The 25,646-nt window shown below is 40.4% G+C and overlaps 1 protein-coding gene across 1 annotated transcript in view; it reads right to left on the bottom strand.

Annotated features, from left to right (window-relative positions):
* Positions 1 to 25,646, bottom strand: part of MPP4 (MAGUK p55 scaffold protein 4) — a 155,401-nt gene that overhangs the window by 59,120 nt on the left and 70,635 nt on the right. The window contains exons 7-13 of the mRNA XM_073633302.1: positions 19,660 to 19,741; positions 19,303 to 19,388; positions 18,191 to 18,262; positions 16,549 to 16,745; positions 16,333 to 16,397; positions 4,412 to 4,429; positions 4,240 to 4,278 (exon numbers count right to left, since the gene is read on the bottom strand). Coding sequence (XP_073489403.1) covers positions 4,240 to 4,278; positions 4,412 to 4,429; positions 16,333 to 16,397; positions 16,549 to 16,745; positions 18,191 to 18,262; positions 19,303 to 19,388; positions 19,660 to 19,741 — 559 coding nt within the window. The remainder of the gene's footprint in view (positions 1 to 4,239; positions 4,279 to 4,411; positions 4,430 to 16,332; positions 16,398 to 16,548; positions 16,746 to 18,190; positions 18,263 to 19,302; positions 19,389 to 19,659; positions 19,742 to 25,646) is intronic.

Below are 25,646 nucleotides of genomic sequence, written 5' to 3'. Positions count from 1 at the left end.
AGCTCTATATAATGAGTTCGGAAATTGGAGAGAAATGTTAACTAATGCATTACAATTTAATTACACCCATTCAATTTCAGATGACTAAAATGAGTTTTAGTCGACTAAAATGTACTGGAGATTTTAGTCGACTAAAAGGTAGGACATATTAGTCGACTAAAATGTATTGGAGATTTAGTCGACTAAATACGACTAAAACTAAAACAATTACAGAAGACTAAAATGGCACTAAAACTAAAATTCCATTTTAGTCCTAAGACTAAAACTGAATCGAAGTTTGCTGCCAAAATTAACACTGGTACGCACTATATTATTTTTTCTTTATTTGCTATTTTTTTCCCCCCACAAAAGTGGAGTTAGCCTTTAAGCTTTTTTCAAGCTTAAATGTCACTTGATGTTCTAAAAACCAAATTGGAAATTTTAAGATGTGATGCTTTGTGTATGGAGAAAATTTATGATTTGCTATAACGTATTTCTTACATTATAGGCAAAGTTTATATATACATACTTTTGCATAGTTACATTGGACCAGCTTGGACTAATGTAAGTATGCATGTGCGATACCTGGCTAATCCCCATAGAAGCTGGAAATAACTGTAGTCCATCACCTTTACCCTCAGCTTCTTTAGCAAGTCAGTGGTCGTCTTGGAGGTGTGTTTGGGGTTGTTATGTAAGAATACTACCCTGTGGCGCAGTCTCCAAAGGGAGGGGATCATGTTCTGCTTCAGTGTGTCACAGTACATATTGGCATTCATGGTTCCCTCAATTAACTGTAGCTTCCCAGTGCCGGCAGCACTCATGCAGCCCCAGACCATGACACTCCCACCATCATGCTTGACTTTAGGCAAAACCAGGGCTATTTTTCAGTGGGAACGCGGGGGAACGCAGTTCCAGGACCTTCACCACTGACTGTATGTAATGGCAAGGGGTGCTGGGTTGTGCTGCAGGGTCTATTGATGCTCACTGCTAGGGGATCTGTTCTAGCTGGAGGGGATCCATTTTTGCAGGGGGTCTTTTGTTGCTGAGGAAGTCTATTGTTGCTGGTGGGGGACCTATTGTTGGTGGGGGTGGGTCTTATATTGCTGGGGGGTCAGTTGTTTCTGGGAGAGAACTACTGTTGAAGGAGAGGTCTATTGTTGTTGGCTGCCAGACAGTCTATTGATGGTGGCTGTGGGGAGATCTGTTGTTGCTGCCGGCAGCCTATTGTTGCTGGGGGGGGTGGATTTTGTCTCAGGTGGTCCATTGTTGTTATGGAGATCTATTGTTGCTGGCGGGGGCTCTATTGTTACTGGCTGCAAGGGTTCTATTTTACTGCCTTTCTTGTTATAATTATCAAATTCCTTACAAATTATTTAGCACCACAAAATGATACTTGGTTCTGTAGGGCAATACTGGGAGGTGGGTAGGGGGTGGAACCAAGGAATGGTGCCCGGAGGTGGGTAGGGACGGAAAAAAGGAGTGACTTAGACAGGGGGAGTTCCTGCGCCTATTCTCTGAGAAAAAAAGCCCTGGGCAAGACACACTTGTTTTTGTACTCCTCACCTGGTTGCCACCACACATGATGCTCAATGGGAGCATATACATATACATATATATATATATATATATATATATATATACACACACACACACACATATATACACACACACACACACACACACAGTGGGGCAAAAAAGTATTTAGTCAGCCACCAATTGTGCAGGTTCTCCCACTTAAAAAGATGAGAGAGGCCTGTAATTGTCATCATAGGTATACCTCAACTATGAGAGACAAAATGTGGAAACAAATCCAGACAATCACATTGTCTGATTTTTGAAAGAATTTATTTGCAAATTATGGTGGAAAATAAGTATTTGGTCACCTACAAACAAACAAGCAAGATTTCTGGCTCACAGACCTGTATCTTCTTCTTTAAGAGGCTCCTCTGTCCTCCACTCATTACCTCCACTATGGTGAAGACCAAAGAGCTGTCGAAGGACACCAGAAACAAAATTGTAGACCTGCACCAGACTGGGAAGACTGAATCTGCAATAGGTAAGCAGCTTGGTGTGAAGAAAGCAACTGTGGGAGCAATAATTAGAAAATGGAAGACAAACAAGGCCACTGATTATCTCCCTCAATCTGGGGTACCACGCAAGATCTCACATCGTGGGGTCAAAATGATCACAAGAACAGTGAGCAAAAATCCCAGAACCACACAGGGGGACCTAGTAAATGACCTGCAGAGAGCTGGGACCAACGTAACAAAGGCTACCATCAGTAACACACTACGCGGCCAGGGACTCAGATCCTGCAGTGCCAGACATTTCCCCCTGCTTAAGCCAGTACATGTCTGGCCCCGTCTAAGGTTTGCTAGAGAGCATTTGGATGATCCAGAAGAGGATTGAGAGAATGTCACATGGTCAGATGAAGCCAAAGTAGAACTGTTTGGTAGAAACACAACTCGTCGTGTTTGGAGGAGATAGAATGCTGAGCTGCAACCAAACACCACCATACCTACTGTGAAGCATGGGGGTGGCAACATTATGCTTTGGGGCTGTTTCTCTGCAAAGGGAACAGGATGACTGATCCGTGTACATGAAAGAATGAATGGGGCAATGTATCGTGAGATTTTGAGTGCAAACCTCCTCCCATCAGCAAGGGCATTGAAGATGAAACGTGGCTGGGTCTTTCAGCATGACAATGATCCCAAACACATCGCCCGGGCAAGAAGGAGTGCCTTCGTTAGAAGTATTTCAAGGTCCTGGAGTGGCCTAGCCAGTCTTCAGATCTCAACCCCATAGAAAACCTTTGGAGGGAGTTGAAAGTCTGTGTTGCCCAGCGACAGCCACAAAACATCACTGCTCTAGAGGAGATCTGCATGGAGGAATGGGCTAACATACCAGCAACAGTGTGTGACAACGTTGTGAAGACTTACAGAAAACGTTTGACCTCTGTCATTGCCAACAAAGGATATATAACAAAGTATTGAGATGAACTTTTGATATTAATCAAATACTTATTTTCCACCATAATTTGCAAATAGATTCTTTCAAAAGTCAGACAATGTGATTATCTGGATTTGTTTCCACATTTCGTCTCTCATAGTTGAGGTATACCTATGATGACAATTACAGGCCTCTCTCATCTTTTTAAGTGTGAGAACTTGCACAATTGGTGGCTGACTAAATACTTTTTTGCCCCACTGTGCATATATATATATATATATATATATATATATATATATATATATATATATATATATATATATATACACACACACACACACACACACACACACACACACACACACACATATATATATGCACACACACACTTTTTTTTCTCCTAGATAGGTTGCTAGGAAAGTTAGTAGAATAGTTTTTTGTGATTGCTTTGGGTTATTTTAGGCTCTGCAGGCTGCAGGTTTGATTGTGTTCTCATCTTCTGGAAGATTCCAGAATATAGTGGGCTGGGAGGAGGCAAATAATCAGCTTGAATATTTATGCTGTCACAGCCAATCCTAGTAGGTGGCTGGGGAGTGCACAAATAGTCTGGGGTCTTAGGCAGCCTGGTTCTTGTCCAGGAGGAGAAGTTCCCAGCTTGAAGGGCTGCTGTCCTTCTAGGCAGCCCCAGCTGAAGTTTATCATGTGTTTATCGCGGTCCCAGCTGTGACAGAGCTGGGGGGCCTATTCTGCTAAGAATTCCTGAAGCTGAGAAAGGGATTTCACTGAGGATCCAGTCTGGAGAGTTCACTGGATACATTTCTGGCTGGTATTGGAAGGAGGCATCCAAGTATCCAGGGGCATTATGGAGTACAGACCTGAGTGTAGGATCCTGATGACTGTTGCAGCTGCTATCACTTGTGCACCCAAACTAGTGCTTGCCTGGCCTGGGACATTTCTGTGGTTGCCCCAGTATTGTCCATTACTTCTGGGCTATTGCTATTATAAGGACTGTTCTAAGCAGTAGTGATAAAGTGGGGGGTGTTCTCTGATTGCTGTTCTGTGTTCCTGGAGTATCCCACAGCTCCCTACACCCTACCAAGGTTATTTACCAATAAAAGGCAACCCATAGACTATTCATTGAGCCAGAAGAGAGGATGTTGCTGTGTGCCTGGCTGTTGCACACAATCGGGAAAAGAACCTGAGGCATACTAGCGCCCCCTACAGGGGTGAGCGCTACATTTGCAAATTTCTAAATTTAAAAGCATGTAGGCATATTATACAAAACATGGGTTACACTAGTTTTGTCCTTACCAGCTTCAACAAACTTCTCATCTATCTTCATATCTTCCTCTATAATTGAAAGCAACAAAAGACATAAATACAAGTGAAATATTTTTAGAAATCTGCAATAAATTAAAATAAACCACTCTAAAACTATTATTGTAATTTAAACAAAAACAAACAAAATCTTTCATTCCCTTACCTTCCCCTATAGTGCTCACTTTTCAAGCAAAGAAATAGTAAAAAGAGAAGCGGAAGAGTGTTATGATTGAAGAAGCTAAATTATATGTACAAGCAGAAAAAAATGGCTATATACATTTCCATACATATGTGGACATTGTATATAGTTAAAGTGGCAAAATCAGTGGCAACATGTATGATGCAGTCTGTCATTTGAGTTCACACAGAAGGATTCATTTTTTCTGACTCCCCTCTGTAACATAGTTTTATTACCTGGTCAGCCATTAGATGTTATTTTTCCACTTCCTGTAACAGGGTGACAATGCAGTTTACTCATCAGTGAAATCACAAAGCAGTGTTGTCAACCTATGCACAGGGCAGTCTCAGATAGAAAAACAAATTAAAGCCCAATTTGAGGTAGCGCTTAGCAGTTACAGCGACAGGCTTTTTTTTTCTATTGGATACAAGGCTAAAACCATAGGAAAAAAAGCTGACCAATGTAAGCACCCTTTGTTATATGGTTTGTGCTCGTCCTGTAACTGTCACTTTTGCTGCACAGCTTGACTTGTTATTGAAAGTGGAAAAATAACATCTACTGACAGAGTCAACAGCCGATAAACCTACAGGCAGGTTGCATCAAGGCTCAGAAAAACAAAAACTGCTGTTAATCTTAGTGACAGACTTTACTGTATATGTTATTTTTCTTCCAATGGTCAAACTTTAAGGTATAACTCTAGGAATTTACAGCATTTTTTAAAAAATGTGCTCTTTTATAAGTATTTAAGTTCAATGAGGTGTAGTCCACCACGTGGACATGTCCCTTTTATTCACCAATTACATTTTACTGAGCGCAGGAAGTACAGCTATAGCTAAACTTCCAATGCTGAACCTTGGGATCTCTCATCCTGCAGCTGCAGAGTCATTCGCAGCCCCTCTACCTCCCCCTCCTCTCCTCTCATGAAAGACTTTGTATAATGTGAAAGCATCCAAAGTATACTGTAAATGAACAGTGGAGGTAAGGAGTGGACAGTGAGGCTGCTGTGTAGTTCATCTCTCCTGTCAGTGCTCCAGGAGTATATTGATAGCTTGACTTCCAGTGCTTCATAAAAATGTAAATAGTAAATAAAACAGATAAGTCCATGAGGTAACCTGCAGCTTTTTGGATGTAACCCCTTATAAACCAGCATCATTTTAAAAGGGCTGTAATTCCTAGATTTCCACTTTAAGCCCAGGTTCACACTGAGCTGCGGGAATTAAGCCGTGCCAGTTCAGCTGAACTCGCACAATTTCACTCCTGCATGTCAGTCCTTATTTCAGCCACGAATTCAGAGATATCTGTGCAGGTTAGTACAGAAACTTCTTTTTGAAATCGGTGCGGCGCTGCAAATGCAACGTCGCACTGATTAGGACGGTGCCATTGCCGGCAATTGCCGCTGATTTGACATGCGATTTGACATGTCAAATCGCATGTCAAATTGTACCAATGTGAACCAGGGCTTAAGCTGGAAATTCCAGTGTGCAGAGGGAATATGATTCTTGACATATAATGTGATATTAATTGATTTAATTGACTGGACTGAGTTTTTTTTTTTTATTTAAAAAATGTACAAGATAACAAATAATATAATTAAATTTCTCAGTTACTACGGTAAGCCATCTTTGATTTAAAAATACAGATACCTTTCACTTCTGTGCTGTGATTTAAAGATGAACATATTCACTAGACATTCAGAAATGATGAAATTACCACAAAATGTGTTCTAAGATAATGTCATATGATTCTGCTCCTCTGCATTCTTTTTTTAAAATATCCTAGGATGGATTTGTAAGCAGGTGTATATGGGGTACCATTGCTGCTGTTTGTATTAATTGCACTGTGTAACTGTATATAGTTAGTTTAGGCTGCCTGGGATGGGAAGGGGTTGACTATGTCTCAGATCTTTCCTCTGGTTTTCTTGGGTTCTGCCATCTATTGTAAGCCACATAAATACAAGGAGAGGACTCAGGGTCTGGGTTCTCTTCCACATGAGATTACAGAGGAAGGACTGCTGCACCATGTAGTCTTGCTGGAGAACATGGCCCCCTTCTGGTCACCCTGCTGGGATTCTCCCTGAAACTAGGAACCTGCCATTACTGGTCTTAAGCTAAATGGACTTTCCTTTGGGCAAGGTATGAATCTGGGCAGCCTGAGTTAGTTAGTGTGAGGACTGTATTCTATGTTCTGTGTGAGACTGTGCATTATGGATTGTACTGCTGCAAGTCTTCAGTAAAGCGATTGTACAAACACGGGCAGGCTCTCTTCCTATGTTATGGTTGAATACCTCGTTGGATTAGGCACCCATGAGGATGTAGTGGAACCCAGAGGAGGCACACTATCTCAAGCGGGGACCATATGGATACACAAGTGCATTTGACACTTTTTTGTTAGAGTTCACTCGCTCCGGTAAGAGTTTCATTGTGCACAAGGTGATTGAGCACTTTAGGTGTCGTGGTTACATCTGGTTGAAAAAAACGCACAAGTCCATCTAATTCAACCAATAAAAGGGAAAAAAGAAGAAAAAAAACCGTCAGAACATGAACCAATTTGCTCCAGCGGGGAAATAATTCCTTCCTGATCCCCCGAGAGGCATTCCCTGGATATTCCCTGGATCAACTTTACCTATAAATGTTAGTATCCAGTTATATTATGTACATTTAGGAAAGAATCCAGACCCTTTTAAAAGCAATCTACTGAGCTGGACAGAACCAGCTCTTGAGGGAGTCTATTTCACATTTTCACAGCTCTTACTGTGAAGAAACGTTTCCGTATTTGGAGATTAAATCTTTTTTCCTCTAGCTGTAAAGAGTGCCCCCTTGTCCTCTGTGCTGACCTTAAAGTGAATAACTCAACACCAAGTTAACTCTATGGACCACTTATGTATTAATACATATTAATAATATCCCCCCTTAATCTCCTCTTCTCAAGAAAGAATAAATTCAGTTCCTCTAATCTCTCCTCATAGCCCTCCATGCCTCTTATCAGTTTGGTTGTCCTTCTCTGCGCTGTCCCCTGTTTCACAATATCCTTTTTTGTGAACTGGTGCCCAAAACTGAACTGCATATTCCAGATGAAGTCTTACTAATGATTTGTACAGGGGTAAAATGATATCTCTCTCTATACTCCTATATAGGTATCTATACCTCTCCCAATACAAGAAAGGATTTTGCTTACTTTGCAAACTGCAGCTTGACATTGCATGCCATTATCAAACTTATGATCTACCATAACACCCAGATCCTTCCCCACCATTGATTCCCCCCAGTTGTAGAGCTGCACGATTCTGGCTAAAATGAGAATAACAATTTTTTTTCTTAAAATAAAGATCACGATTCTTTCACGATTCTCGTGGCGTAACATCATCTTTCACATTACACAAAAAAATTGGGCTAACTTTACTATTTAGGGGTTTTTAAAATTAATCAAAGTGTATTTTTTCCCAAAGAATCATGTTGAAAGACCGCTGACATAAAAAATATTGCAAGAACCACCATTTTAGTCTCTAAGGTCTCTGCTAAAAATATATATATAATGTTTGGGGGTTCTAAGTAACCCTGCAAGACAAAGGCATAATGAGCTAGTATGCATAGCATACTAGCTCATTATGAATTACTTACCCGAGAACGAAGCCCCCGCAGCCATCCTCGTCTCCCCCTCCGGCCGGCGACATCTCCCCCGCAGGTTACTTCTGGGTATTGCGGCTCCGTCACTGTGATTGGCCGGAGCCGCAATGACGTCACTCCTGCACATGCGCGTGGGAGCCGCCTGGAACGGCACAGTACAACTGAAGCAAGGCACGTACATGCCATTGCTTTAGTTGGCTTAAGTGTGCATGTGCCGATGACATCGGCACATGCAAATAGAGGGATATCTTCTAAACCGTGCAGGTTTAGGAGATATCCAGTGCAGCTACAGGTAAGCCTAATTATAGGCTTGCCTGTAGTTTAAAGTGGTTGTAAAGGGTATACAACCACTTTAACTTGTAAGCAACAAATGTCAGAAAAAGGTTTAGTCTTTAAGTGGTTAAATCTCATTTACAGACCGAAGTTCATTCCTTTGATCTAAAGGCTCGTATACACTATAAGAAAATCAGGCAAGCATTTTTCGTCCAAAGAATTTTCGTACGATTTTCGTATAGTGTGTGCACAACTTTTGACAGCCGATTCCGAATTTTTCTACAAAAAATTAACGAAGGGACTAATTCCAAAATTTTTCTTGTACAGGAACAGAACAAACGATTTTTGCTTGATGTGTACCAATTTCGTACAACTTACGTACAAGAAAAATCAAAAAAGAAAGACTGCGCATGATTAAAAACAATAAACAACATAAAAAGCCCTTGTACTAGAATATTCGTAAGGATTTTCGTACGAATTTTCTTTCATTGGTTCCGATTTGTTAAAGGACAGCGAGAAAAATCTGACGACTGTTCGCCTGATTTTCTTATAGTGTGTACCCCACTTAAAAGTACAGAGTATTACAATGTTTCTCCTCATCTCCGATGTTGAGCTTAACTTGGCAGACTGCATGGATTTTTTTTTTCGTCAGCTGTCAGAAGTGGGCACAGAACTCTGCACTTGTTACAAGTTCAGGGGAAATGCTTTTTTAAGATCGGGAGGGTTGTAGAGTCGAAATAGATTCTTTAATGATTAATCGTGCAGCTCTACCCAGTTGTGTATTCTTAGCCCCCAAGTGCATAACTTTACATTTGTCAACATTAAACCTCATTTGCCAAATAGTTGCCCAATTAAACAGTGCATTGAGGTCAGCTTGTAAATGGGAGTCTTTGTAAGGAAATTGTAAGTACATTATTCCACTGCATAGCTTGGTGTCATCTGCAAAGCCTGAAATGGTACTTTTAATCCCAGACCCTATATCATTTATAACTATATTAAAAAGTATAGGTCCTAACACTGAACCTTGGGGTACACCACTAACAACCCTAGACCATTTAGAGTATGAATCATTAACCACTACTCGCTGAATACGGTCTTTTAGACAGTTTTCTATCCATTTACAAACTGATTTTTCCAAGCCTGTATACTTTACCTTACACATTAGCCATAAGTGGGGAACTGTGTCAAACGCTTTTGCAAAATCCAAGTATACCACATCCACAGCCACTCCTTTGTCAACAAAAAGGAACAGCAGTGCAGTATCCTCATTAGCAGGTTAAAGGTAATTTATTGCACAAACAAAAATAGCACACTTACATGTTAGGTTCATGACAATAAGCATGGGATTAGGTAGAAACACCATAGGAAAGCTTGCGAGCGTCAGCAGCTGTTGTAATAGAACCGGCATGATACCACAGCTGCTGACATTCGCAAGCTTTCCTATGGTTTTTCCACCTAATCCCGTGCTGTTTGTCAAGAACCTAACATGTAAGTATGCTATTTTTGTTTGTGCAATAAATTACTTTTAACTTGCTAGTGAGGATCCCGTGCTGATGCTCCTTTTTGTTGTTTGAGTGTTTTGGCTCTTCCCGGATCTTTTGCTGAGAGCTGAAGCACAGCACGACCATTGGTCTACATCTGCATCCCATGGATATCTTAGTTGAGGCCATTGGGAGCTGGAACTTGTTGTGCTCTGGACTATTGATGAGCCGAACACCCCCCTGTTCGGTTCGCACCAGAACATGCGAACAGGAAAAAAGTTTGTTCGAACACGCAAACACCATTAAAGTCTATGGGACACGAACATGAATAATCAAAAGTGCTAATTTTAAAGGCTTATATGCAAGTTATTGTCATACAAAGTGTTTGGGGACCTGGGTCCTGCCCCAGGGGACATGGATCAATGCAAAAAAAAGTTTTAAAAACGTCAGTTTTTTCAGGAGCAGCGATTTTAATAATGCTTAAAGTCAAACAATAAAAGTGTAATATGCCTTTAAATTTCATAGCTGGGGGGTGTCTATAGTATGCCTGATAAGGGGCGCATGTTTCCCGTGTTTAGAACAGTCTGACAGCAAAATGACATTTCGAAGGAAAAAACCCATTTAAAACTACTCGCGGCTATTCCATTGCCGACAATACACATAGAAGTTCATTGATAAAAACGGCATGGGAATTCCCCACAGGGGAACCCCGAACCAAAATTTAAAAAAAAAAATGACGTGGGAGTCCCCCTAAATTTCATACCAGGCCCTTCAGGTCTGGTATGGATATTAAGGGGAACCCTGCCAAAATTTTTTTTAAAAATGACGTGGGGTTCCCCCTAAATTCCATACCAGACCCTTCAGGTCTGGTATGGATTTTAAGGGGAGCCCCGCGCCAAAAAAAAAAAAAAAAAATGGCGTGGGGTCCCCCCAAAAATCCATATCAGACCCTTATCTGAGCACGCAACCTGGCAGGCCGCAGGAAAAGAGGGGAGGACGAGAGTGCGGCACCCCCCTCCTGAACCATACCAGGCCACATGCCCTCAACATTGGGAGGGTGCTTTGGGGTCCCCCCAAAACACCTTGTCCCCATGTTGATGAGGACAAGGGCCTCCTCCCCACAACCCTGGCCGGTGGTTGTGGGGGTCTGCGGGCGGGGGGCTTATCGGAATCTGGAAGCCCCCTTTAACAAGGGGACCCCCAGATCCCGGCCCCGTCCTGTGTGAAATGGTAAGGGGGTACTTACCCCTACCATTTCACTAAAAAACTGTCAAAAATGTTAAAAATGACAAGAGACAGTTTTTGACAATTCCTTTATTTAAATGCTTCTTCTTTCTTCTATCTTCCTTCATCTTCTTCTTCTGGTTCTTCCTTCGTTATTTAAGAACCGTCATACGAGGAGACGCCATCACACAGTGGGAGCCACCCTCCATACCAGCATGGATGCGGAGCGGCCCGGAGAAGAAAATGAAGAAGAGAAGAAGAGAAGAAGGAAGAAGAGAAGAACATGAAGAAGAAGATGAAGAGAAGAGCGGGAGCCTCCCCCCATGCCATGGGTGCAGAGCGGCCCGAGGAGAAGAAGATAGAAGACGCCGCGGAGGAGATGCTGGACGAGAACGCCGGAGGAAGAACCAGAAGAAGAAGATGAAGGAAGATAGAAGAAAGAAGAAGCATTTAAATAAAGGAATTGTCAAAAACTGTCTCTTGTCATTTTTAACATTTTTGACAGTTTTTTAGTGAAATGGTAGGGGTAAGTACCCCCTTACCATTTCACACAGGAGGGGGCCGGGATCTGGGGGTCCCCTTGTTAAAGGGGGCTTCCAGATTCCGATAAGCCCCCCGCCCGCAGACCCCCACAACCACCGGCCAGGGTTGTGGGGAGGAGGCCCTTGTCCTCATCAACATGGGGACAAGGTGTTTTGGGGGGACCCCAAAGCACCCTCCCAATGTTGAGGGCATGTGGCCTGGTATGGTTCAGGAGGGGGGTGCCGCACTCTCGTCCTCCCCTCTTTTCCTGCGGCCTGCCAGGTTGCGTGCTCAGATAAGGGTCTGATATGGATTTTTGGGGGGACCCCACGCCGTTTTTTTTTTTTTTTTTTTGGCGCGGGGCTCCCCTTAAAATCCATACCAGACCTGAAGGGTCTGGTATGGAATTTAGGGGGAACCCCACGTCATTTTTAAAAAAAATTTTGGCAGGGTTCCCCTTAATATCCATACCAGACCTGAAGGGCCTGGTATGGAATTTAGGGGGACTCCCACGTCATTTTTTTTTTTTAATTTTGGTTCGGGGTTCCCCTGTGGGGAATTCCCATGCCGTTTTTATCAATGAACTTCTATGTGTATTGTCGGCAATGCAATAGCCGCGAGTAGTTTTAAATGGGTTTTTTCCTTCGAAATGTAATTTTGCTGTCAGACTGTTCTAATCACAGGAAACATGCGCCCCTTTACAGGCATACTATAGACACCCCCCAGCTACGAAATTTAAAGGAATCCAGTATGCGCTTGTTGTTTACAGCTAACATTAAATTAAATCATGTTATGCTCACTGCTACCCAGATTTTCTTTTATATAACTATAAAAATAAGCTCTGCATGGTTTGGGATTACCAGGTCCAGCACAGCATCATTCCTAGTTGAGGCCTCTATGAACTGTACCATAAAATTGTCTTATAATAGGTTTATAAATGTTTGCCCTTTAATTGTTCCTGCAGTGTCATTACTCCAGACAATTCCAGAGTAGTTAAAATCCCCATTATCACTGTCCCAGCCCTTTTTATGTTTCACACTCGTTTTAAGATCACTTCTCACATACAGACTAACATCACCATCTTTCCTTTTTACCTTGTCTCTCCAAAAGAGAGCATTGCCAGGAATAGTAATAGCCCAGCCATGTGAATAATGAAGCCAAGATTCAGCAATACCAATTTAATCATAGTTCTCTTCATGCACCAAAGCTTCCTACTCACCTATTTTGCTTGTGTTTGGAGAACCAACTAATTTTGCAGATGCAGATCTTCATCTAGTCATTTATGCATTATTTGGGACTGTTCATGTTATTTTCACTTTTCTGGGACTATTATTTATATTATTTGTGCTCTTGTGCAAGGACTCACGTATATCTTAATTTATGTCACTTGAAGTATATTGTTCTAAATAGCGCTGCACTTTTGATTTGTATTTGTTACACAATTTATATTGATTGGTGTGCCAGCTTATTGTAATGCTTTTTCAGCGCGATCTCTTTTTTATGTTTTATTAATATACATAGAATAAAGGAAAGAACTACTACGGATCAAAAAATTACCTTCCTCTTCAAAGCAACCTAAAAGGCTTAATAAATGTGAGATGGCAAGGAGTAATGATATACCAACTGGCTTCAGTCTTCATCAATAAGGGCAAACAGACCTATAAATGGTTATTTATGTTTTCACACTATGGCACGTGCAGGCTGATCCTCATGCATGAAAGAGGTAGATGTTCTGACCTGGAATTTTCAATGTTCTAATTGCTCCAGAACTCTTTGTTCATGTCAGTCACAGTGCTATTAGAACACCCTTTGGCTGCTTTAGCTTGTTGTGCATTGAGAAAGCACTGGTTTTCTTAAAGGGGGAGTAAACTCCCATCTCTGACTTGTACCTTTGGGTAAGCCTATAATAAGGCTTACCTATAGGTATTGTAAATATCTCCTAAATGTGCACCGTTTAGGAGATGTTTACTGTATATGCAGCCAATGACATCATCGGCACATGCTCTCTGAAGGAACGGCCACCCGGGCCGTTCCTTCAAAATCTTATGTCGTAAATGGCATGCGCAGGAGTGACGTCATCACGGTACCAGGCAGTCACACAGCTGGAGTCCGCGGACCTGGAAGGAAGACGGGTGAAGATTGAAACAGCCTCCAGCAGTGATAGCACATCGCTGTTCATTTTCAGGAAAGTTTCACATAATATGGGATGCATACTATCAAATTATGCCTTTTCCTTTCAAGTAATTTTTTTTTTTTTTAAATCACCCAGTGGTTTACTATTGCTTTAAATACGGACAGTGAAAGGTGAAACTTGTGGGCCCCTAACACTTTTACATGGATGTTGAAGTAGGAATATCATTTTTCACTTACCTGGTTTTATTTAGGTTTACTGGGCTAATATTTAAAGCTCATCACCAGCCAAAACTTTTTTGTTTTGTATGGATAGAGCAACAAAAAAGCAGTTTTGGCTGAAGCTTTGTCTTTATATGCTAGAAAGACATAAGCTCATGAAAGTTTCTGTTCTCTTTACAACAGGCTCCCTTGTGAAGAGCATCAAGGGGCTGACATTAACATTTCTTTTACATTCTCATTAATTCAGAAATGATCTTGGTGAACATACTGCACTGATGGGTCCCTTTTGCCCTTTATTAAAACAGCCCATGGACAGAACACATTGACACTTTTTATATCTGTTTTTTCTCTACTTAGATGGTCAGATACCAAGGTGTAGAGCAGAAATATAGCTAGGGTTTAGCCAAAGATTATGATTTGGAGGTCCAATAGCCAAGGGGCTACATGAACAGTAGTGGAGCACAGGAATCAGAACTTAAAGTGGTTGTAAATCCCTACATATCCACAGTGAAATGACTGGCCTCAGATGCTACACAGAGATGAAACATGCTCCTACTTAAGCTGTACCTGTTTATCTGCAGCACTCTCTCTTCTACATCAGTTTAAAGTCCAGAATTTGTGTTACATTGTCAGAAGGACTGAGGCACAAGGCCTGAGAAACAGTGTTATCAAAGAGAGCCAGGTGGCTGAATATGTTCTTCTTGTATTATGGTGGAAACCCCTGTGAGGGATACTGACTGCAGTGAACTTTTTCTTGAATAAAAATGGGTGGAAAAATCACTGAAAAGGCATATCTGGTGTGGACTGAACTCACTGGTAAGCACTACATTTGAATTAAACAACCCTCAAGTTTTCACAACCTACTTTCAGAGAAGCGTGGATTTTTACCATTATGATTCTATGCAGTGGTGGAATAACTATCTTCAACCCCGCACTGTTTTCTGTCCATCGGCCTGCGCCATTTTAACTGGGTCATGCATAAGGGTAAGTTTACACAGCTATATTTATCTTCCTTTTGAAATGGGTTTGTGAGGAATTTCATCATTGATACACTGAAAAAGGGTGATACACCCTGTGACAGACCTAGCTGGGAGAGAGACTTTTGGAGGGGACTGTATGCTAGCCTCTTGCCGATTGATCGCGGGCCCTGGCATTTGGGGGAACGGTGCTCTTTGTGAGCTGTATGCCTGGGGACCCTTGAGGTGGTATTACTGTGGATTCGGGTCCTGGTCCCCCAGGACACACAGACTCTGGGGACCCTGGATTTGCCATATTGGAATAGTGACTGATTCATACCATTGGGACTCCTACTGTTAAATGCTAATGTCATCAATTCCAGCTACCTGTCTGTTGTCTGCTAAAATGTGTATTGTAAATAAGTCTCTAGTATGGGACCTAAGAGTCATTAGATCCCATTGTTGTTTGTGTTTAATTAATTAACTCTGCTATTGTGATAATGTTTATTGGATTTTCTGAACTACAAGACGGCCAGTCTGGCCTAAATGTCATGTCTGAGTCATCTAGGCTGTCTAAAGGGATTAGTTAATTAGCTCATGTTAATTAGGTTAATTAGGTTACAGCTGTATTGTTAGAGTAATATGAGCAGGAGGTCTGCACCTCCTCTTTTATTGTATAAATAAGACTGTATTCCTGTCAATAAAGTGATATTTGCTGGTTGAACTTACATACAGCCTGCCTGGTGTTTGTTCTGAGCTATCACAACTGGATTAGAACGACACAGAGCTGTAGTTCTAATCCCGGAGCATTGGATGACCGAACAATCAGATGTTGCGATCTGCAATCTGATTCTATATCAGCAGAGTAGTGTCGGGAGAGTGGAACCGAGCGAGCAAGGGGCTCCTTACACACCCTTTCCAAATAGTGACATAAAATGAAACAATGATACAGGGAGTACGTACTGTATATGTATAAACCGATAATATTAAAGGAAAACTTTACTGAGAGCAATATAAGTTTGCCACTGCTTTAAAATAAAGTCTGAGGCTGGGTTCACAATGCAGCATGCTCCGGCTCACAGTAGGAGTTCGGTGCGTCTCCATTCACCATTTCAGGTCTGATTTCAGCCCAAATATTGGGCTTAATTTGGACATGAAAGGAACCAAAAGACGCACAGGGCTCCTGTGCAATTTGCACCAGAGCCACTGCAGAGATGTGTGAACTGGCTCCATACAGAGCTGGTCACAATCTTCTGCTATGCGAATTGGATGCGGAGAAAACCAACTCCAATTCGCAATAGTGTGAACCCAGCCTAAAGTGTTGCAAAGATAAAATTGACGTACTTTATTGAGCACTAAATTGCAGAACATTTTAGCATACCCATAATCTGGGGCCCCAGGCAGCTCTACCTTTGAGTATAGCAAGAATTTATGTATGTTGGAAAGTGGCAGCCAAGAGACAGGGAGATACTTACATTGTGATGCTTTAAGACAAGTCTGAGACATGAAGGGCTGAGACCACCAAAATTCTCGTTGTTTCCTGGAACATGAATAAAGTATATTTTAAATACTCAAAATGGCTGCCTTCCTTACTATGCTATTTAAATACTATTAAATAATGCTTCAAGAAAAATTAAAAGGCAGTGACAGATATTTTATACTTTCCTAGCAGTAAACATGGCAACAATTACCTTTTGAGAAGGTGGTTAGATGGGATGAGGCCAGCACACCTACTAAGATCCGAAGATTTTCTAGCTTGCCACCACATGGAGTCACTCTGGTCAACTATTTGCAAGATTTCCCCTCTTTTGAAAGGTAAACCAGCATCAGCACAGGGAATAGCTGGGTCCTGCTGAGGCCAGTAATCTGCCATGGCTCGGACAAATAGCTGAAATCAAGAAAAGGCAATACAAGTAAAACATAAATCTAAAATTTATAACAACATCTTTTTTTTTTCTTAGACGATAGCTGTACCTTCATAACAACTTTTACAAAATCTTCCCTCTTGCCCCCATTCCCTACCTTCCCAGCTGCTTACTTACTTTGGCTCCAGATCTGAGGCCTCCTCTGGTGTGCAGCCTTTTGTGGCGAAAGTCTCTGTGGTGCTGACTGAGCCTGCACGCAGATCTTCCCTTGACTTCAGTAGAGCCATGTACCAAAGATCTACAGTCATGATATTGACCAGCCAGCATTGCAGGGTTTCTTGTCAGAACATACTGTAAACAAAGGAGGAAGCCTCTGACCTGGAACGATCATAAGTAATTGGCTGGCCTGGGGGGGGGGGGGGGGGGTTACTGAGCTGTGGAAGGGTTTATTTAGTGAGCGTTGATAAAGTTTGGGGACCCCTGACCTAGACACATGGAAATAATGACATCCTTCTGTACAAGTAACTTTTGTCACCACCCCGTCAGACATTACTCCAAAGACTAAACTAGAAAGCAATTTTGGTGGTAGCTTTCGTACTTGTTTACTTGTTTTAAATGGACCACTTGCCTATACAGTCCATTAAATAAGAGCCTGCAGAGAAAGAGAAAATGACCAAATAACTATAAATTCACTGAAGCACAGGGAGTCTTATAATGTAACTACTCTCAGCATCCCATATACTCCTTCCATAGGTCTGGATGTATCAACAGTGTCTAGGATTCCAAAATAAAAGGGAATTCAAGGAAAACAAGAAAATAAAAATGTTAAAAAGAGTACCTCAGTATAAAAAAGACCCTGGATATGAATCTAGGGTTGAATTGAGTTTTATTTTAATCCTGATAGAATACAAGCATTCTATATTAATCTAGCTGATTTGCTAATATTGAATGAAGTAAACATATAAAATGTTCTACCCTCAAAGCAGCTGTTCCATCCATTATCTGACCATTAACACTTACAGGTCAATAATCCAGGCATAGCATATCATTTAAATTTAGAATAATCTTTAGTGATTGCACCATCAGCTAATTGTATATAAAAACACTAGAAGAACAAGGTAATAGTATCAGAAATAAAATGTTTTCAGTTTATTTGTAGATAAATTGTTATAATCTGACTTTTGATTGGTTGCCACATTACTGTTCTTTGTCGTGTCTAAAAATGCCCTTAGTGTAATTCCCAAAATATATTATATCCTGAAAGTATATGACAAGATAAGCCTTAACTGTAACGCCTTAAAAAAACATGTTTTATTGAGTTTTTCAAATTTTCCTAGATATTATTAAATGCCATTATGTTGTAATATCGACAAAAAAACTAAATGTATCTGCTCATAGTACTTCTGGTAACACTGCTTTATAACATATATTACATTTACACCAAAGGAAGTTGATATCACATTCTTACCATTGTGTGACTGCTCACAGTACGATCACCAACAGGAATGAGTTTAAATACAATTGTTCCTTCAGAATGCACCTGTAAATGACACACACTATTTATTGCAGTTACAGTTTATCAAACTGACAAAAAAAAACACAATAACTGGTGTTTAAAGAAAACAGATGAGAAATAGGCCTCTGAGCTAATATCTCCATCCCAGAATTGTTATAATAATGCAGCCTTACATTTCAGAAACTACTCAATTTTTATTTACTTGTATCCTCTCCCTGTCATAGGGCCAGGCTGACTGTCAAGATGTAAAACCATATTATGCACAACCTGACCTCAATGCTGACAGCAGACATTTCAAAAACTGACATATAACAAAGGCATCTTAAGGAAAATTAAGTTCTTTTTTTTTTTTTTTTTTTTTAATTTAATTTACAAGTTTACATTCATACAGTGCACATTTACATTCATACAGAGTGTTGGTTATCTGCATTGAGCCCAAGAAGTGGATAGGTCAGCCTCTACTGGGGCCCACATTCTGACACTTGGATGACAGTTCTGCTTTAACAGGTAGAGAATACAACTAAATATCAGAACACACATCCATCTCAGGGCAGCATAGAGGGAATGATTATTCTTAAGCTGGCCATAAACGGCTGTTTTTTTTTTTTGCTCAGCCAAAGGGCTAAATGAAAAAAACTGTACCGATTCCCCCATTCACACATTCAATGTGGATACGGGAAACCTTCCCACTTTGTCCCACCCGCTGTTAGAATACACTGATCAGCACTGCAGCTAATTGAATGGTAATTTTTTAGCAGCGCCGTTCATGAAAAGTCGATCGATAGATTGACTTTTCATGAACAGGAATAGCCAAAGATGTATCGAAATTCATCCAGTTCCTGCTGAACCAGAGGAGTTTTGATCCATGTATGGTCAGCATCAGACAGCTGGGTGTTGGTTAACTCCTCCGCACTTTGTGCTAAACATTCTGGCTACAGTCAGCCTTTAAAAGTTTTGCTAAGTCATTAGGAACTGTATTCGCACTGGTCATCAATTAAATAACAAAAAAGTCACACAATTAGATTTAGCTATTTCTGCATGGTACAAAGAGGTTAGAACCTTACCAAAATCTGAATTACTTGTTCCGGTTCCAACCCTTCTACAGGAACACCATTTACTTCCACCAGTTTATCCCCAGCATACAATAAACCTGAAATTGAGGTATCATTTGTGAAAAAAAGTAATACACATTATTATATCTCAGTATATCTTATATTTTGTTTGACAAAATGATACAGGGTTTTTTAAGCAATAAAACAACATGTCTTACAACAAGACTATAGTTATTTTAAAAGCCAGTACATAATGTTTTTTTTTAAATAGTGTTGCTGCTCAAAATGCATAGATTATAGGGTACAAATATCATAGCTGTATGCATTCAAATACATAAATATGTAGATCTATAAAGACATATTTCTTACCACTTCTATCAGCAAGGCCACCATGGATCACTCTGGCAACAATTATGTCTCCAGTTATTTCATGACGTTTAATTGTAGCTCCCTTAAAAAAAGAAAAAAAGATGTTTCTCATTTACAGTTGTTAATTTGTATTTCTCTTGGAGAGCTTAGTAGTGTTATGCTAGTAGTTAGAGGGACAGCTGAGTTAGAATTGAAAAAAAAAGCTGTGTAGAGGGTCACAGAAAGCTGACATTAAGGTAGATGCAGGCACCTATGTAGCAGAGTGCCCATTTATTTACCATGCTTAGATGCAGACGTAGGCACCTTTAACTCCTTTTCTATAACTCCCTTGGTTCCTGGGTAAGATAAGTTTCTCTGTTTTCCTTTAATATCAACTCAGATAGGCCACACTTGATGAGGTAGCTGGGTAACCCGGCTACAGATCACCTGCCCAGAGGTAGCTGGGCAAGTGATCTGCAGCCAGGTTAGAGGCTCTCCACTGTCAGGTGCAGGCAGCTGAGAAAGAGCTTAGAGTGGTTCTAAAAGCTCAAGATTTTTTTTTTTTTTTTTACTGTAATACATTATTTGCATTAAGGTAAAAAAACCTTCTGGGTGCAGACCCCCCCCCAACCCCCCTTATACTTACCTGAGCCCCATCCCGACCCAGCAATGTGCATGAGAGCAGCGACTCTCCCAGGTCTCTCTCTCCTCATTGGCTCACACAGCAGCAGAAGCCATTGGCTCCGGTTGCTGTCAATCACAGCCAGTGACCCAATGAGGAGAGAGCGGGGGTGGGTCCAAGCTACGCTGTGTGTGTGAATGGACACACAGAGCAGGCTTGAGAGCGACCCTGCTTGAGTGCCCCTGTAGCAAGCAGCTTGCTATTGGGAGAACTCGGCATGGGGGAGGAGCCAGGACCACCTGGGGGGGACTCAAAAAGAAGAGGATAAGGGCGGCTCTGTGCAAAATCATTGCACAGAGCAGGTAAGTAGAACATGTTTTTTTTTTTTTTTATTCTTTCCTTTAAAATTACCTTAATAGCATGCAGCTTCTCCAGAAAACCAGGTTACTGTGGGGAGCACCTCTCCAGTTGTTTCCTGAATGCTCCAGTTCCAATAGGGTGGCTCAGGCCTCAGGCCTTGAATCACGTCAGCTGTTTGCCTGTGTTACTAGAGCTACCCTAGACTTCATTTAGAGGGATACTGTTTATTAGACATGTGCACACTGAAATATTTAGTTTTCGTCCGAAAAATAAATGTATTTAGTTACTCCCGAAATTCGTTTTTATTTATTTCATTTCGTTAAATGCATTCGTCTGAAAATCCAAAATAATTAGGGTCAAATCTGTCATTGAAGGCTTATGGTGTCTGTCGAATGTTCTAAGAAGATTCGACGGACCAGCTAAAATGTACAATGCGGCAATCGTACATTTCCGGTTGAATGTTCCGCCTACAAGCTATAGTAGAATTCTAATGTTGTATAAAACTAGTAATAATTATATTAATTAATTATTATTACTAGTCAACCAACATTAGAATTCTTCTATAGCCTATGGCGGGACTAATAGAGTTAGGTTAAGCACATTCGACCTTTTTTGCTATTGTCTCTATAACGTCAAATCTTTTCTCTCTATGTCGAATAATCTTGGACTAATAGAGTTAGGTTCGACACATTCAACCTTTTTTGCTATTGTCTCAATAATGTTGAATCTTTTCTCTCTATGTCGAATCTTTTCTCTCTATGTAGAATAATCTTGGACTAATAGAGCTAAGGTTAGGCACATTCGACCACAGGTTCGATGGACACAGATCATTATTGTCAGCGTCATGTCGAATCTTCTATCCATATCGAATTGTGGATGCAACAAAACGAAAATAAAGCATTTGTTTATGTCGGATCTTTTGGTTTTCGGATTCTGCACGTTCGTTATCGTTTGTTAAAACAATAACGAAAATACCCGAAATTCGGACGAAAATGCATTCGGACGAAAATGAATGCACATGTCTACTGTTTATGAAGATAAGCGCAAGTAGCTGTTTGTGTTCTGAACTATTTTACTAAAGTAGTGTTTCTCAGCTAGACTCTCTGTTTTATTAGAGTGTTTTAAAAACTATGCTATACAGCTACATGTTCCTATGTCTGAGACACAGAGATATTGCTGTAAAGAGTCCATGTATGTGCAACTTTCATAATCTGTTTTAAAATATTCTGCAGTGCATGCATAGTCTGTCATTCTGACCCTGTTTTGCATTATTGATATTAACTTTGCAACTGTTTTCTAAACTGCAGTTTACAGTTACTATCTGTCTGATCATTGTAACGATTACACAGCATTTGGCATCTACAAACAAGACCGGCCATGCCAGACATTGGTAATGGGAGTGGCATGACAGCGGCTCCTACTCTAGAGGGCTGCAACCATTATTTAGGTAGCCAGGGACTCCAGTGATTTAGCCAAGACATTTTGAGGCCTGACTGATCCTATTATATGGAATACAGCCCACTCAGCAGGCAGAACTGACCATTAATCCCTTGGAGGGGGAATCAAGGTAATGCTTTTCCCTGCAGAAGACCAGGATTTCCTTGGCAAGATAGTTAATTGCTTAGAAGAAATGTATAGCCAAACAGTGTCCCAGCAACCAATGACACTGTGTGGCCCAGCTGCCAGGTCACCATGTGTGTCAGGGCCTGGATCACCTGCTGGTGGCACTGTGCTTTTTAGAGGGGAAGTTTGTAGTTCCAGTGTCCACCAGTGGGTGTCAGTCAGCAGATCCCAATAATCAGCCCTACCTGGTGCTTGCTGCTGGGAGGGTATTTAGTCCCTCTTCTGCTGTTACACTTTGCTCTAGTGTTTTGCTTGCTGTCAGACACTGCTAGCTGTTATCTTGTTCCTGCTCTTTGATCATGCCCTCTACCTAGTACCTTTACCCTGAACCCTGCTGTTTTATTTCTTCTCCTCCTTGTTCTTGGTCTTAGTTTTGGCTCCCTCTTCTCTTATGTTCCCTGCACCTTCCGTTTTACCTTTCTTTCCTGTATTACCCATCTGTATATATTGTATATATAGTAGTTCAATAGTTAAGATTTCTTTTATTCTGTTAGGTCATTTAGTTAAGTATATTGTCACTGGGTTTTTGGTTCATATATATATACACACACACATACATACACACACACAGTGGGGAAGGAAAGTATTCAGACCCCCTTAAATTTTTCACTCTTTGTCTTTGTTTGTTATATTGCAGCCATATTTGCTAAAATCATTTAAGTTAATTTTTTCCTCATTAATGTACACACAGCACCCCATATTGACAGAAAAACACAGAATTATTGACATTTTTGCAGATTTATTAAAAAAGAAAAACTGAAATATCATATGGTCCTAAGTATTCAGACCCTTTTCTCAGTATTTAGTAGAAGCACCCTTTTGATCTTATACAGCCATGAGTCTTTTTGGGAAAGATGCAACAAGTTTTTCCTTGTCAAAAGAAGTTTATTGAGTATACAATGTTATAAAGATACATAAAGTAAGTTTACAAGGATCTATAAAGTAAGCTCATTGTTTTACAGTAGGGTTTATATAGGTAAATATGAAATTTCAAATATTAAACATTGGGTTCACGTAAACCTAAATTAAAGATATATATCATTTCCTTAGTTACTTTTGTAGGTATTTAAATGATTTATACCTACTATACATATTGTTTACAAGTAGAGTGTATATAGGTCAAATAAATTCTGATAATGAGCTTTAATCGTAAGGTGGAGAAAAGGAAAGAGAAAGAAGAAAAAGGGTTGAAAGGTAGAGGTATGGTCCACAAGGTTGTCCCGCTCGTCAGTTTATTATTCTTTTTAGTTCTCTTTGAAGCCTTAGAATGGGTGTCTCTGTAAGTCATTTAATCTGTTACCATGGCAACAGGACAGAGTCATTGAAGTTTGACAGGAACTGTTGTTTTATCCAAGGATGCCAAAGTTTTTCGAATTTTGGAATTTGGTTTTGATCGATGGCTACCATCTTAGCATGGGACATTGTATTATTCATTCTGTGAATTGTTTCTGCTAGTACCAATGTAGGAGATTTCCATGCCTTGGCCACTGTTTGTTTTGCAGCCGTTATTAGTTGGATCATAAGTTTGAATTGAGAGAGTGTTAACCATTCCGGTTTTAGATTAAGTAAAGTTAAATATGGATCTGGTTGTATTATTTTTTTAAATATTTTAGATGCAATCACGAAGACTTCCTTCCAGAAGGTTTGGATTACTGGGCACGTCCACCATATGTGTAAATATGTGCCTATTTCTGGGCATCCTCGAAAACAAAGAGCTGAGGTATTAGGTGAATATTTTGCCACTCTAGCGGGTACAAGGTACCAGCGAGTTAGGACTTTATAATTTGTCTCCAGTGCTAAGATGTTGGGTGAAGATGACTTAGATGTGAGCCATATGTTAAACCAGTCCGTGTCTTCTAAAGTTCGTCCCAGGTCCTCCTCCCACCTCTGAAAGTAAGAGGGTCTATTAAGATTTGCTACTCCATATAATTGATTATAAAGTGATGAAATTGTACCTTTAGCAAATGGATCTTTTGTATAGATTGATTCAAAAATGGATAATTGGGATAATGGTGTATCCCCCTTTAGGAATGGTGTATAGAAATTTTTGATTTGGAGATATCTAAATATCTCAGAGTTTGTTAGATCATATTTTTCTCTAAGCGATGGGAATGAAAGGAATGATTTAGATGCTATGAAGTCATTTAGTGTCTGAATGCCTGATGTTGTCCAAGCTTTAAAAGAATTTGGGTAGATCCATGCCGGATAAAAGGCCGGATTTCTGATAAAAGAAAGGAGAGGATTGTGTGGAGATTGTAACTGATATTTGGTTTTTAGTTTATCCCAGAGAGATAAGAAGTGTTTAGTTATGGGATTATGAATTTTAAAGCGGTCTTTAGGATCAAGCCATAATAAATTTGATATTAATAGAGGGTCATTTTCTGAAGCCTCTATAAATACCCATAATGGGATTTCCTGTTTTGCATGGTATTTGGACAAACTGGCCAAATGTGCTGCTCTGTAGTAGTTAGTAAAATTAGGGTATCCCAGGCCTCCTTTATTTTTGGGAAGATGTAGTGTGTGTATAGGTATACGTGGTTTAGAAGAGCCCCATATAAACGAAGTTGCTCTTTTTTGTACTATTCTCAAAAAATAGGAAGGAATTGGAATAGGGAGGACTCTGAATAGATAAAGCAATTTGGGTAGAATAGTCATTTTGATTGCATTAATCTTCCCTATCCAGGATAAAGGAAGTTGCGACCATTGTTTTATTAGATTTGTGATCTGTCTTAATACAGGAGGATAATTGGTTGAGAATAAGTCAGAATGAGATGCTGTTAAATGAATTCCAAGATATGGGATTGATTTTTCTGCCCATGTGAATGGGAGTGCAGCTCTAGCCGGGATCAATTCCATGTTTGTGAGTAAAATATTAAGCACTAGGCATTTCTTAGGATTAATCATAAGGCCGGATAGGGCTGCAAATCCATCAAGAGCTGGTATTAAGTTAGGACCAGAGACCTGTGGTGATGATAGAAAAAGTAATATATCGTCTGCAAATATACATAATTTGTGTGTAATACCTCCTACTTCAATGCCAGTTATAGTTTGGTTTGTTCTGATGTATTGGGCCATGGGTTCGAGTATAAGGGCAAATAATAAGGGAGATAATGGGCAACCCTGTCGGGTACCTCTTTCGATATTAAAGGCTTCAGATTTGTATCCAGCATATTTTATATAGGCTTTGGGTTTATTATATAATGCTTTGATCCATGTTAAAAAGTGGGGTCCAAAACCCCATTTTTGTAATGAATATTGCATATATTGCCAGGATACTGTGTCAAATGCCCTCTTAATATCGAGAGATAGAAAACATAAAGGGATTTTCCGTTTTTTAGCAATATGTGCCAATAACACTGCCCTGCGTATATTATCGCCTGCCTGTCTATTTGGCATGAAGCCT

This window comes from Aquarana catesbeiana, linkage group LG06 (genome assembly GCF_042186555.1).
Source record: "Aquarana catesbeiana isolate 2022-GZ linkage group LG06, ASM4218655v1, whole genome shotgun sequence".
Lineage (NCBI taxonomy): Eukaryota > Metazoa > Chordata > Amphibia > Anura > Ranidae > Aquarana > Aquarana catesbeiana.
Note: the sequence above shows the minus strand (reverse complement) of the source record. Positions and strands in the feature narration are given on the sequence as shown.